Source organism: Semicossyphus pulcher, unplaced genomic scaffold (assembly GCF_022749685.1).
Source record: "Semicossyphus pulcher isolate SPU_LCO1_2020_fin unplaced genomic scaffold, fSemPul1.0.p SCAF_9, whole genome shotgun sequence".
In the NCBI taxonomy this organism is placed as follows: Eukaryota; Metazoa; Chordata; class Actinopteri; order Labriformes; family Labridae; genus Semicossyphus; species Semicossyphus pulcher.
The window spans coordinates 5,649,993-5,663,227 of NW_027211770.1; the positions used below are offsets into that span (position 1 = coordinate 5,649,993).

General features: G+C 46.3%; 1 protein-coding gene across 1 annotated transcript; it reads right to left on the bottom strand.

Moving 5' to 3' along the window:
* Positions 1–3,493: 3,493 nt before the first annotated feature.
* LOC138584327 (alpha-N-acetylgalactosaminidase-like) lies at positions 3,494–12,353 on the bottom strand. Its single transcript, XM_069656528.1, has 9 exons — positions 12,244–12,353; positions 9,988–10,180; positions 9,180–9,320; positions 8,813–9,024; positions 8,600–8,694; positions 6,917–7,078; positions 6,473–6,670; positions 6,246–6,386; positions 3,494–3,838 (listed from the first exon to the last, which is right to left on the bottom strand). Exons 2-9 carry the CDS (start codon positions 10,176–10,178, stop codon positions 3,644–3,646), a joined length of 1,335 nt encoding a protein of 444 aa, XP_069512629.1. The 5' UTR covers positions 10,179–10,180; positions 12,244–12,353; the 3' UTR covers positions 3,494–3,643.
* Between the last annotated feature and the right edge of the window lie 882 nt (positions 12,354–13,235).

Consider the following 13,235-nt stretch of genomic DNA (forward strand, 5'->3'; position numbering starts at 1 on the left):
TATTATGATTGACTTTATTTAATAAATTGCATTCTGTTTAAGTCACTGAGCCAGGCGTAACAATCATCAATTAAGAATGGCAGGTATTTATAAGAAGTTACAGACTCACTCACCTGACGTGTAACAGCCAATGGCAGGCTCAGAGGCTGTGTGTTTGAGTTTTGATCCAGGAGCTGCTCAGAGGTTTCCTGACATGTTGTGAATGTGGGTAACTGTACAGTGAAGAGAAGGTTCTGGATAAATGAAGGTAAGTTCATTCCACCTTGTCTCACTCTCCCTCTCTCACCTCGACCACTTCACCTTGACCTCCTCAGGTTCCTCTCCGTCAGATCCCGAGGGATCATCTTCATGACTTCCTCTGTGCAGCTTCAGACCTGAGAGCTGCTCGGCTCCTGTTTTTCGGCTCCATAAAGACCCTCTGAGCGTGACGGGCTGCAGGCTGTTTTTCTGTTCAGCCAATGCTGAGCCTGCGGGAGACCTGCTGGGAGACCTGCTGACCTTCCTCTGCTGCTCCCTGACAGGAGGTCTCTGAGGGGATAGGTGGAGGTCTGAAGGACTTCTTTATCTGCAGCCTCATCATGCTGGAGGCTTGTGAAGCTTCACAACTCATTACTGAGACCATCAGAGGAGAGGGAGCAGACCACACTCTGCTTTACTGTTTGTGATGATGTGTTCGAGGGTTTCTAACTGTGGAAACTTTTATTATTTTATCATCATTCATTTAAATATCAGTGAGCGCGTTGGCATGTTTGTGTTCGTCCAGCTGGTTGGACCGCTGCGCTCTCCATCTGCAGTGCCTCATGGTCTGTTAGTGGAACGTTTGATGTGTGACACTAAAACCTGACGTGGTGCTTTACTGAGCTCCATCCATAGAGTTATATGGGTGTAGCAGTCTGCACGGTGCACAGCCGCTCAGCCTCCACCCTCCCAGTCTGGGTATTCTTAAAATGTGTGGGCGTCCCTGGTCCTGATCACAGTCTGCACTCAGGTTGAACTGCTGTGAAGAAGCAGCAGACTGCAGTCATTTCCAGTAGCTGCAGATTACTTACAGATGCTTGGTAGGTGTCTAACAGCCCTGGCAGTGTAACACAATGCCACGCAGGCTGTGAGAAGCTGACAAGGCCCCAACATGGCTCTGCGACTGGGCTGGCTGATATGAGAGCAGCTGAACAGACCATGGCTGCCCTGACGTGTGACGCAAACTGACCGCTTTGTGGCAGGGGTTCTCAGTCAGGGAAGGCTCTGGCTTTTTGTTGAGAGTATTTACAGAGAGCACCAACGTTGATGATCATCTTCTGACTCACTCTGACCTTATGACCCATCCTTACTCCAGGTCTTCATGTCATCATGTCATCCACCATGCTGGCTCACAGACACACTGACAGGCACAGACCTCCTTCATGTAAACGTAAGACCTCAGTGAATGGGATCATCTCACGTTCAGCACAGCAGGTGACTCCAGGTATCGAACAGAGACTGTCAGCATCCACACCAGGCGTCCTGGTCCAAAGAGCAGAGTGCAGGATTCACAAGCTCAAGTGCTAAGCTCACCAAGGGGTCAGAAAGATTATCAGCCGTGCTCTTACTCTGAAAGGACACCCACAGGAAGCTTGTCAGGGTCGGGGCTGCTGAAGCTGTTTGCAGCTTTCCCTTAAGAAATGCATCAGAAAGGTCTGATACATCTCAGAGCCTGAGGAGGCTTGTCTTAATGACCACAGCTCTCCTGAGCCTCCTGAGGTCAGTCACAGGAGTTTTATGATTCCATGATAAGGAGGATTCAAGGTGAAGGTCGTGGTGAGTCATCGATTGGTGTCATAGATCCAGAGTTACAGCCATAACTTCTGTTCTCTCTGTGAGAGAGTTAGACTGGCTTTAAGATCCAACACTGCTGCCTGTGTATGATGCACTTGTAGAGCATGAAACATAACTCAGGAAATAAGATGAAGGAAAGCTTCTGCAGTTCTCTGTTCACTAAACTACATGAAGGCCATCCAGGTCATTGATATGCTGGAGCTGCAGGATGAAGTCCGCCTGTGCTGAGGCTCATTTTCTGCTGAGCATTATCTCTGGGCCTCTGCAGTAAATATCTGAGCGTGTGCGAGCGCTAACATCTGAAGGACACGTGTTGGACTCTCAGCGTGTTCGCTGTCTTCCTTTGTGGATTCATCCGTGAGTGATGGCAGCTGGCAGAGGGGCGCTGACCCACACTGACCCAGGCGGACCAAAGAGGGGCTGCGTGGGAAAGACGTGGGCGGACATGGACCACTTCCTCGAGCTGATCCTCGGGTCGGAGGAAGCCCCCGGAGTCAGGCGGGGCCACAGAGCCGCTCACAGAGCGAGGCAGAGAGGCTGAGGCATGATTTAAATCTACCAGATGACAAAGTTTGAACTCATAAAAAAGTCTGGTTATCTTCAGTGTGTCTGATTCCATCTGTTTCAAGGACAGGTTAAAACGTATTCACATGCTGACAGAATTTAGTCCTGATGTTCGTGCTGTACTCGGCCTGCTGTAGCGATGTGGCTAACATGTTAGCTCTGTGTTATCCAGCAGACACAGAACAGTATGATCAGCCTACTGCAGCTAAAAGCTCCTCTGTGCTCCGAGTGTTTCGTTCATCATCACACTGAAGCTGTAAACAGATAAAGCCACTTACATTAACTCTGACCCACAGCCAGTGGAGCTCAGTGTGGATTAAAGAGGATCAGCTGACACTCTGACAGGGAGATTAACCAGGTCCGCCTCACACACACACACACACACACACACACACACACACACACACACTGATCTGATGACCTTCATCATGAGGGCTAAGGAGGCAGCAGTCTTCATCGTGTCGGACAGTATATGTTTTAATGTCTGAGTGTTCATCCTGCTGCGCCACCCTGTGGTGATAATCTGTAGCAGCACAGACTGAACTGACAAGGTTCACATGACAGGTAGGACACGCTTGTCATCATGGTCACGAGTTTTTAATGAACACCGTGAAAGTCAGGTTTTCTTTCTTTTTCTGCACATTAACATTCATCTCAAAGACAGAACGTGTTAACAGACTCTCGGGGGGAATTCACTAAAGGATTGTTCGGACCTAAACCTGCCAATGACACAAACAGACTCCGCCTCATTCCCCGAGCACTCGCAGGACTTTACAATAAACTGTTAAAAGAGCTGCCCCCTCCTCTCATATCATCAGTGCAGTTTGCTTTGTGAATCGGACCATGAGACGGGGCAGATAGCGGGGGCAAATGATGCGCACTATCAGCAGCAATTCATTCTGAGTGAATGCCCCCATAGTCTTGATCTTATTTTCCGTACATTAAATTGCACAAGAGACACAATGCAGAATATTTTCCAAACCCTGTTTTTTTAAAATTACAGTCTGCCTCACTGATTTGACTAAACAAAAACACAGCATATTCAGGACGTGACACCCCTAACAGAATGAACTACAGTTATTTCCTGAGTCAAACATCAAAGAGGAAAACTGTCATGTTTTATTAGTTTAAATGAAACGTCACAATTAAAAACTGTAAAAAGAAATTAAACATGGTGAGGTACGAACATCAGTGCTTTTTGATTCAGTCAGTATTTGAAATTATTCAATAAAATCCAGCTCAGTCTGTCTGTTCTCCCGTAGTTCACTCATAACACCGTCAGATGTCCAGCTGCTGATCTGAACCTGGGGCCTCTGTGGTGGACCTGGTCTGACCCGCTCTGTGTGGACGGCTGTTCAGGTGAGACGTACCACATGACCACACCTGAGGGGTTGATGGAGACGGTGAACTCTGAGGAGGAGTTTAAACGGGTCAGAGTGGAACCACTGAACACGTCGTACACCTGTCAGAGAGAAAGGATAATTTAATGTTTAAACTCTGAAGGACAGGACAGACAGCAGCTCACATCTGATGTGAGGTCATCTCATCAGGTTAACTATAGTGACCAGGTTAACTTTAGTGACTAGGTTAACTATAGTTATCAGGTTAACTTTAGTGGCCAGGTTAACTATAGTTATCAGGTTAACTATAGTGACCAGGTTAACTTTAGTGACCATGTTAACTATAGTTATCAGGTTAACTTTAGTGGCCAGGTTAACTATAGTTATCAGGTTAACTTTAGTGGCCAGGTTAACTTTAGTGGCCAGGTTAACTTTAGTCATCAGATTAACTTTAGTGGCCAGGTTAACTTTAGTGACTAGATTAACTTTAGTGGCCAGGTTAACTTTAGTGACTAGGTTAACTATAGTTATCAGGTTAACTTTAGTGGCCAGGTTAACTATAGTTATCAGGTTAACTTTAGTGGCCAGGTTAACTATAGTGACCAGGTTAACTTTAGTGGCCAGGTTAACTTTAGTCATCAGATTAACTTTAGTGACCAGGTTAACTTTAGTCATCAGATTAACTTTTATGACCAGGTTAACTTTAGTCATCAGGTTAACTTTAGTGGCCAAGTTAACTTTAGTGACCAGGTTAACTTTAGTCATCAGATTAACTTTAGTGGCCAGGTTAACTATAGTGACCAGGTTAACTTTAGTCATCAGATTAACTTTAGTGGCCAGGTTAACTATAGTGACCAGGTTAACTTTAGTGGCCAGGTTAACTTTAGTCATCAGATTAACTTTAGTGACCAGGTTAACTTTAGTCATCAGATTAATTTAAAAGACCAGGTTAACTTTAGTCATCAGATTAACTTTAATGACCAGGTTAACTTTAGTCATCAGGTTAACTTTAGTGACCAGGTTAACTTTAATCATCAGATTAACTTAAAAGACCAGGTTAACTTTAGTCATCAGATTAACTTTAATGACCAGGTTAACTTTAGTGACCAGGTTAACTATAGTTATCAGGTTAACTTTAGTGGCCAAGTTAACTTTAGTGACCAGGTTAACTTTAGTCATCAGATTAACTTTAGTGACCAGGTTAACTTTAGTCATCAGATTAACTTAAAAGACCAGGTTAACTTTAGTCATCAGATTAACTTAAAAGACCAGGTTAACTTTAGTCATCAGGTTAACTTTAGTGACCAGGTTAACTATAGTGACCAGGTTAACTTTAGTGGCCAAGTTAACTTTAGTGACCAGGTTAACCTTAGTCATCAGATTAACTTTAGTGACCAGGTTAACTTTAGTCGTCAGATTAACTTTAGTGACCAGGTTAACCTTAGTCATCAGATTAACTTTAGTGACCAGGTTAAGGGGCAGAGTCTGCAGCATCTGACCAATCACAAACTTTCAATCCCCTGCAGTCTATACGTTAAAGTGTCCTTGGATTAGGAACCCCAAACTGCTCCTGGAAGCATCAGTGTGTGAATGTGTGTGAAAAGATGAATGTCTGTGAAAGGGTGAATGTGTTTGCGAAAGAGTGAATGTGTTTGTGAAAGGGTGAATGTGTGTGAAAGTATGAATGTATGTGTGAAATGGTGACTGTATGTGGGAATTGGTGACTGTATGTGTGAAAGGGAGAATGTATGTGTGAAATGGTGATTGTATGTGGGAACTAGCGACTGTATGTGTGAAATGGTGACTGTATGTGGGAACTGGTGACTGTATGTTTCAATGGGTGAATGTATGTGTGAAATGGTGACTGTATGTGTGAAAGGGTGAATATGTTTGTGAAATGGTGACTGTATGTGTGAAAGGGTGAATATGTTTGTGAAATGGTGACTGTATATGTGAAATAGTGACTGTATATGTCAAAGGGTGAATGTATATGTGAAATGGTGACTGTTTATGTGAAAGGGTGAATGTGTGTGTGAAAGGGTGAATGTGACATATAGTGTGAAGCGCGAGAGGTCTGAAGATTAGAACAGAGATATCTCAGTACAGATACAAACTGCTGCCCACAGCGGTGATATGAGTAACAATCAGTCAGAGTTTTGTGAATGTGATAAGAATCTGCTGACAGAGACAGACTGCCTGCAGGTGAACAGGTGAACACAGACCAGCAGGTAAACTGAAACTAGTTTAAAACTAACCCTAACCCATAATTCTGGTTTGAGCACCAGAACTGGAGCAGGAAGTGTAGGTTACAGAGCCAGGCTCAGAAACTTATTGAACAAGGTACTGAAAACTGTACTGAGGTGGACTCTTGCTGTTTGGTCCTGACACCTGGAGGCTGAGCCTGCTGTGACCCACGCTTACCTACCTGCCCAGCTCCCCTTAGCTTTTCCCTCATGGTTCCTACATTCATCAGCGCATCATTTCACAAAAAAAAGACTCCCCAGAGTAAAACTCAGAGGGGGTCCACACCTGGTAGTTTCCAGCATCATAGTTGAGTTTGGACAGACAGGTGTGGTAAAGGTACGGCATGTCAGTCCTCCGACTCAGGAACACCAGAGCACTGTTAGACTGAGACAGAGGCCTCCAGTACACCTCAATCTGACTCTTCTCCTGTGGAACAACACATTCACATCAGTGTATTAATATATGAATTATTCTCTATATACTCTGCTGTGTACACTGATGAAGGGTCTGACCTGCAGCAGACGGCGTCCCTGGATACCCATGGGGTCCTGGTTGATGGCAATGACCACCTTGTTCTGCAGGACAGCCCTCATGCTGGCGTCCAGGTGTCTCAGGTCGTTGGACATGATGAGAGGAGACGCCATGATGGACCACAGAGCCATCTGAGAGCGAGCCTGGTCCACACTGAGACCAAAGTTACCGATGATCAGCTGAGGAGAGACAGACAGGTGAGACATACAGACAGACAGACAGGAGAGATAGACAGGTGAGACAGACAGACAGACAAGATTTGACCGAACTAACCAAAACAAAATAACTGTGAAAAACCTTCTTTACTGTAGTTTGGAAGAATGAAAGCTGAAGTATGGAAGCATGCTGAGACACAGCTGAGTTCTGAAAGCCTCTATGATCAGTTATCTCTTAAGTTATAGGATCAATAATGAAGACAAACCCACCATATCCGGGTCATTCCATCGTCCAGGCCCAGCAGCCGGCTGCAGATCGTCCTGGTTGTTGGAGAACCACTCAATGATCCCCTGCACACTGTCCCATGAGTCCTGTATGTCATCGTAGTTCCTCCACAGGTGACAGATCTCCCCCAGTAGTGAGTAGTTCACCTGCAGGGAGACAGAAACAAACAGCAAACATCACACTAATACTCATCAGTTAAACACGGGGAAAGTACTTCAACAACACACAGCCATGTGGTGACTCTATAAGCACTGCTCTGAGCCTAATGCTAATTTTAACATGCTAACACGGATAATGCTAACATGATACTCATGCAGGTGCTGCAGCATTTGAAGGCTGCAAATGAGGAACAAGCAAATATCAAGGCTGTTCAATTTTAAGGCTGCCTCACATGACATTCTTTTCCCGAAATTTGTAGATGTCTGTAAAAACCCTTGTGACCCAACCAACAACAGAGCATACTATGGTAAAGTTATGGCACCCCAAATGAGGAAAACATTGTGGTTCAACTCAATCAGCTCGTAATACAAATGTAAAAAAAACGCAGGTGTTCATAAAAGTCTAAATGTCTGAACAATGCGTTGTGGTTCATAATTTAGATACTGCTACGTGACTGAAAATCTTTGTCTTCAGTCACTTTCTTTGTAAATAAGTTCAAAGCCTGATTGTACCAACATGGAGTCTTGCCAAGGCTACTCTCCTTGAGCAGCCTTGGCCTGTATGGGCATTCGCACCATTTGCAGCCTTTCAGAGGAATTCAAAGTTACTTGAGCCTGGGTGGTAATGATGTACCGAGACTCCTCAGACGTCAAAGTCGCCTCAGCAGGAATGCTTCTCAAGACAGGAAAGAAGAGGCAGACTCAGTAAGCTGTTGATAGAGCTGAGGCAAGGCTGCGGCACAACACCTTGTTGTGCACTGTGGCAGTGGGGTGTGAAGAACTGTGCAGCTTTCCCACACTACGCTATGACAAGGCCAGTGGAAAGGAGAGGCGTCAGCTGATTCAGGACAAGACTCGAGCAGAGGAGGAGGAAAAACACAGCAGCAAGATGGTTTAAATGTACAAACAAGGAGCCTGGACCAGATGGGTGCATGCAGAACCTCGTAAAATCACCTGGACAGAGCTCTGGAGAGCCAAACTACTGCGCCCTTCAGTCTATGGTGTTCTGATGTATATCAGGAGAATGGCAAGTACTCCAGCATGCCAACTGTGCCAGAAGAGGGGCACCTTGGAGCACATCCGAAACTGCAGCAAATGAGTGCAAGAGGGCAGGCGAAATGGCTGCAGAGCCTTTTGTGAGTTGGGTGTTTGGGCTTTGCTGCCCATTTATTACAACAAACTCTCAAACTCCTTGGAGTTTAAGGACTGCAGTGCAGAAGAGCTACAAAACATTCTGGAGGATGCTGAAAGGGCTCCCGGTGGCTGTGGATCCAGAAGGGGGATCCGTGGAGTAGGGAGCCACTTGGACACAAATCTGGGACCGATCACAGCCGGCTGGGTGACCCAGGCGAAGGTGTTGACCTGAAACACCCTATTACCCCGGGTTCATCACTGAAGAGGTGTCCAAGTAGCACCAGAAGGTGTATTCTAAAACTATAATCTCTCTGTGTAAAATCAGGAAGCCTACAGTACAGATGAAGACGTTTTCCATAGACTGCTGACACTCACGTTAGGTGGGAGTCCTCCCAGGTAAACAGGCCAGCTGCAGGAGTACACCATTGGCCTGCCTGTAGCATTCAGAGCCGCAGACATCAGAGGGTAACCTGAGTGAGACCAGAGAAAACTTTATATACAGACTCATCTCCTCTAAATAATTGTAGATTTATTTCAATTGTTCATTGACTTCATCCCTTAAAACATGAGGTAAGTAGATGATCTCACCCAGCAGCTGTTCCACAGGGTTGGAGTAACATCCGTCAAACTTCAGGTAGTCGACGCCCCAGCTGGCAAAGGTCTGAGCATCGATCTGAATCTTATCCAGAGTGGTTCCTGGGAAGCCCATACAGGTGTGAGAGCCCATGTCTCCATAGATCCCCAGCTTCAGCCCTCGGTCGTGGATGTACCTCGCCAGTTTGGAAATGCCTCCTGGAAACCTGTAAGAGACAAAACTCACTAACACATATAACGCTCAGTGATGAATGAACAGAACATTGTAGGACTACAATTTATATACACTTCACATGCAGTCTGAGTGAGGGATGGAGGAAGTATATTAGCTTTATTTGTAGCCAGTGGTACAAAAACTGACCTGGATGGCTCGGGCTGCAGCCTCCCCTCCTCATCTCTCAGTCTAGACATCCAGCAGTCGTCTATGATCACATACTCGTATCCCAGCTCCCTCCATCCGTCCTCAGACAGACGGTCAGCCATGTCTCTGAACAGACGCTCACTGTGGACACGAGTGCAGGACACAGTTTAAAATGTTAGAAGTACCCAGAACTGTAAGTTACAGGGACTAGTTTTCAAGGAACAAGGAGGTTGTTGTTTCCACTGCTGTCCAAATACCTGAGAATATTTGGCTAATTAGTCTGAAGAAAGGAAGAAAAAGTGACAGCTGATAAACTGCGTGGGTGCTCAGAGGACAAAGCAATGCTCAGGGATCAGAGACTTTGCAGGAGAAAATAAGTTCTGTTAAGAGTGACAACTTCTCACCTGTAGATGGCAGCACAAGCAGCATAATAAACCTGTGTTCAGGGGGCTGACTCACTTTGTTTCATGCTAATATTGTCAGGAGTCCTCTTAATATCAACAGGACCATCGCCTACATCTACAGACTGACTGTGTCTGTTATCATCTTACTGAGCCACTGTCTGTCTGTGACCTGCCTTCAGTCACTGTGAGAGGCATGTTCAACTGCTCCGACGGCCTCACCAGCGATGCATGGTTTAAATACAGCTGCAATCAGACGTCTTCCTGCAGAGCAGATTGTGTTTGTCTGACTCTGACCCTGGATAGAGTCTCCTGTCATAATCAGTGGACTTTGATTTCTTATCTTGTTAGTGATTAAAGTTTCAGGTGAACCTTCAGGGAAAAGAAAATCAGTAATCTGATGTTACCTGATGCAGTTCTCCGGGTCGTCTCTGCACTCTGTGTCACAGCGGAATCGTTCCCAGGCCATCCAGCCCATCGGAGGAGTCTTCACCAGCCCGTCATCCAGAGCCTGAGTCACACAGAGCAGGAGCAGGGGCAGGAGCAGGGGCAGGAGCAGGGGCAGGAGCAGGGGCCCCGACAGAGCTGAGGGCCACATCACTGACAGGAGACACCGACAGTTCACAATATGAAACACAGTTTGTCTGTTCTCATGAGTGCAGCTGATTTCAGCTCTCACACTGAGTGTGTGACACTTCAGAAGCTGCGATCACAACACAGGATCAGGGCAGTGGTTCTCAAAGTGGGGTCCGAGGACCCGTGGGGGTCTGCGAGTCATAGCCTGGGGGTCTGCGAAATAATTTTTATAAATTTGTAATAAGTTATAAAATCGTGCTGAATCATTAAAAAGAGTCTCTCCATCTGTCTCTTCACCTGGCAGGTCGTTACAGTCGGGCAGAGGGGGGGGAGCAGTTCACAGGTGTGGGCTCAGAGTCCAAAGAGGGGGGGGGGATGGAAGTCAGGAGGTGTGATGGTGTTGTCTGTGACGGAGGCGGAGCTGCTGGCTGTGAACTAAACCTGTTGAAGAACAGGTGTAGCTCCTCGGCCCTCTCCAGGCTGTCACCTTGAACCCCGTGTTTTCTCTCATTCCAGTCCACACGTCCCTGATGTTGAGTTTGTCCTCCAGCTTCCTCTAGTAGGAGTCCTTGCTCTTCCTCAGCTCTTCCCTCAGGTCAAGCTGTATCCTCCTCAGCTCCTCCCGGTCTCCAGACCTGAAGGCCTGCTTCTTTTTGTTGGGAAAGGCTTTCACGTCACTTGGGATCCATCCAACAATGCACAGGCCGCGCTGGTAAAGTGGTGTGTTCACAGGCTTTATGTATTCTGTGATGCAGTCAGTCATGCTGTTGATGTCCTCTCCGTTGGGCACACAGAGTACATCCTGTGGACTCAAAGTAGTCCTGCAGCACCTTCCTGAGTCCCCCCCTCACAGTCCTCGTGGACACAGGCTGCCGTTGAACCAGGGGATATACATTGGTGTCAGAAGGACCAGGTCGGGGGGGCAGTGACACAGTATGCTCTCTTAACATCAGCATCCAGCAGATCCAACATTTTATTTTCTCTTGTGTAGCAGTTCACATACCGATGTCACATTGGCAGCGTTTTGTCCATTGTGATTAAAGTCCCCAGTGATGACTACAAAGCATTAGGATGCTTTGTTTGTTTGTTTGAAGACTTGCATCAGTAGAGTGAAGGGCATTGCTCGCAGCCTCTGCATCAGCTGACGGTGGGATGTAAACAGCCACAACAATAATAATAATAATAATAACAATTCATTTTATTCATTTATTTTCATGGTACTCAAAGTCACTTTACATTATTAAAAACAACTAAAGAAACACAAAAAGAAGAACGATTAAAACAATGAATAAAATCAGAACCAGAGGTTAAAGCAGGTCTAAAAAGGTCGTGATCAGAGATCTGAAGGAGGTCAGGTCACTGCAGTCTCGGATGTGTTGGGGTAGAGAGTTCCAGAGGGAGGGGGCAGTTATGGATTATACCACCTCTCACTTACATTCAGTGCAATCCCACCACCTTTCTTCTCGTCATAACGATCAGCGTGCTGAGCTCGTCACTCTTGTTGCCCAAAGACCTCCGGTTCCCCATTTCCTCCTTTAAGCTCCAGCTCTGCAACCTTCAGGCCTCGCTCCGGGTAGTAACACCGTCTTGGAGAGCACAATCAGCTGGTCACGTGTGTAAACAATGCCCTCACTCCTCTCCGCACTGCTCTCCGTCACAAAGACTGAAGATAGTAACAGAATAACGGCGAGGGGAGCTGCTGCACAGGCTGCCACCGGGCACGGCACGGGGAACGGACAAAAGGGACGCGAATATGATTCTAATGTTTTTCTGTTCATCACCATGAAACAGGTCTGAAGGATTTAGGTTGATGACTTTTACAATACAAATAGTTCCAATGGCAAGTGTTCTCCTCTGTGAGGGGTCGCGGCCCCAAAGGCAACTCTGATTTATGTTACAACAACACAGAGAGGCTTGCTCACCCTGCGTGGACTGATCTCATTATGATGCACAGTGCTGCACACCTGCACACACACACACACACACACACACACACACACAAACAGTAACACTGTGACCATGTGTTTGAGTAAACTTTACTGAAACCTTCTTTAAAGATACACATGCTGACAATGTGTCGGCAGTACCTGTTCTCTGTGGTTCTCTGTGGTTCTCTCTGTTGTTCTCTCTGTGGTTCTCTGTGGTTCTCTCTGTTGTTCTCTCTGTGGTTCTCACAGGATCATGTCTCTGTCCTTCTTCTTCCTGATATAATCTGAGCGGCTCGTCTGTCTCTTCCTGGTGAGGTAAAGGGAGGGTCATGTGACTGCTCTGTGTCACCTGATCAAAGAGGCAGCAGGTGGCAGCAGTGAGGCTGAGCTGAGGTTTGTGTGTACTCTGATGTGTGTGTGGTGTTTCATTCAGGGTTAGTTCCTGTTAACAGAATGAATATGTAGAGAGCAGGCTTTAATGCTTTGGATCAAACAGACGTTAAAAACGTTGCCTGAATGTTGAAGAGAAATCCTTCACTGTCTCTGATAAACACGTCATAGATAAGAAAAGGACCCTGAGACAGGCTGTTCAGGTAAAACACAGGATATAATGAAGGCAGTGATGATGACAGTACGATGATGAGGCCTGAAACTGTCTCAATGCTGCTTCTTGTGTTGGAACAGGTTTCCTCTGTTGACTGTAAAAGAGATAAAAGTCTTTGTTTTCACCTGTGACAGCAGTGTCAGACCTGAAGTCCACCCCGACATACAGGTGTGACCACATTGTGTCACGCCGTGCAGATCTCTGATCGTGTTCATTTCAGGGGGAGCCAACACGTGATACAACATGTGTGTCTCTGTGGGTCACTGATTCACTGACTCTACAAACACACGTGTGTCAATCGAGTTAAATCTTCTGATGAGAGCTTTAATGGACTGTACTTATATAGCTCCACTCGACCACTCAAAGCTGCTTTACACTACATGTCACATTCACCCATTCACACACACATTCACACACTGATGGCAGAGGCTGCTACGTAAAGTGCCCAACTGTTCATCAGTCATCACATTCATACCTGTCGGCTATGCTAGCAGGAGCAATCTGGGGTTCAGTGCCCAAGGACACTTTGACATGTAGCCGAAGGGGG

What these genes read in the sequence shown, in the direction of transcription:
- LOC138584327 (XM_069656528.1), bottom strand. Translation starts at nt 10,178, where the DNA reads ATGTGGCCCTCAGCTCTGTCGGGGCCCCTGCTCCTGCCCCTGCTCCTG. An exon ending in AGGGACGCCGTCTGCTGCAG is followed by an intron (nt 6,387 to 6,472) that starts GTCAGACCCTTC and finishes GTTGTTCCACAG; the next exon opens with GAGAAGAGTCAGATTGAGGT. An exon ending in ATGATGCTGGAAACTACCAG is followed by an intron (nt 3,839 to 6,245) that starts GTGTGGACCCCC and finishes TCTCTCTGACAG; the next exon opens with GTGTACGACGTGTTCAGTGG.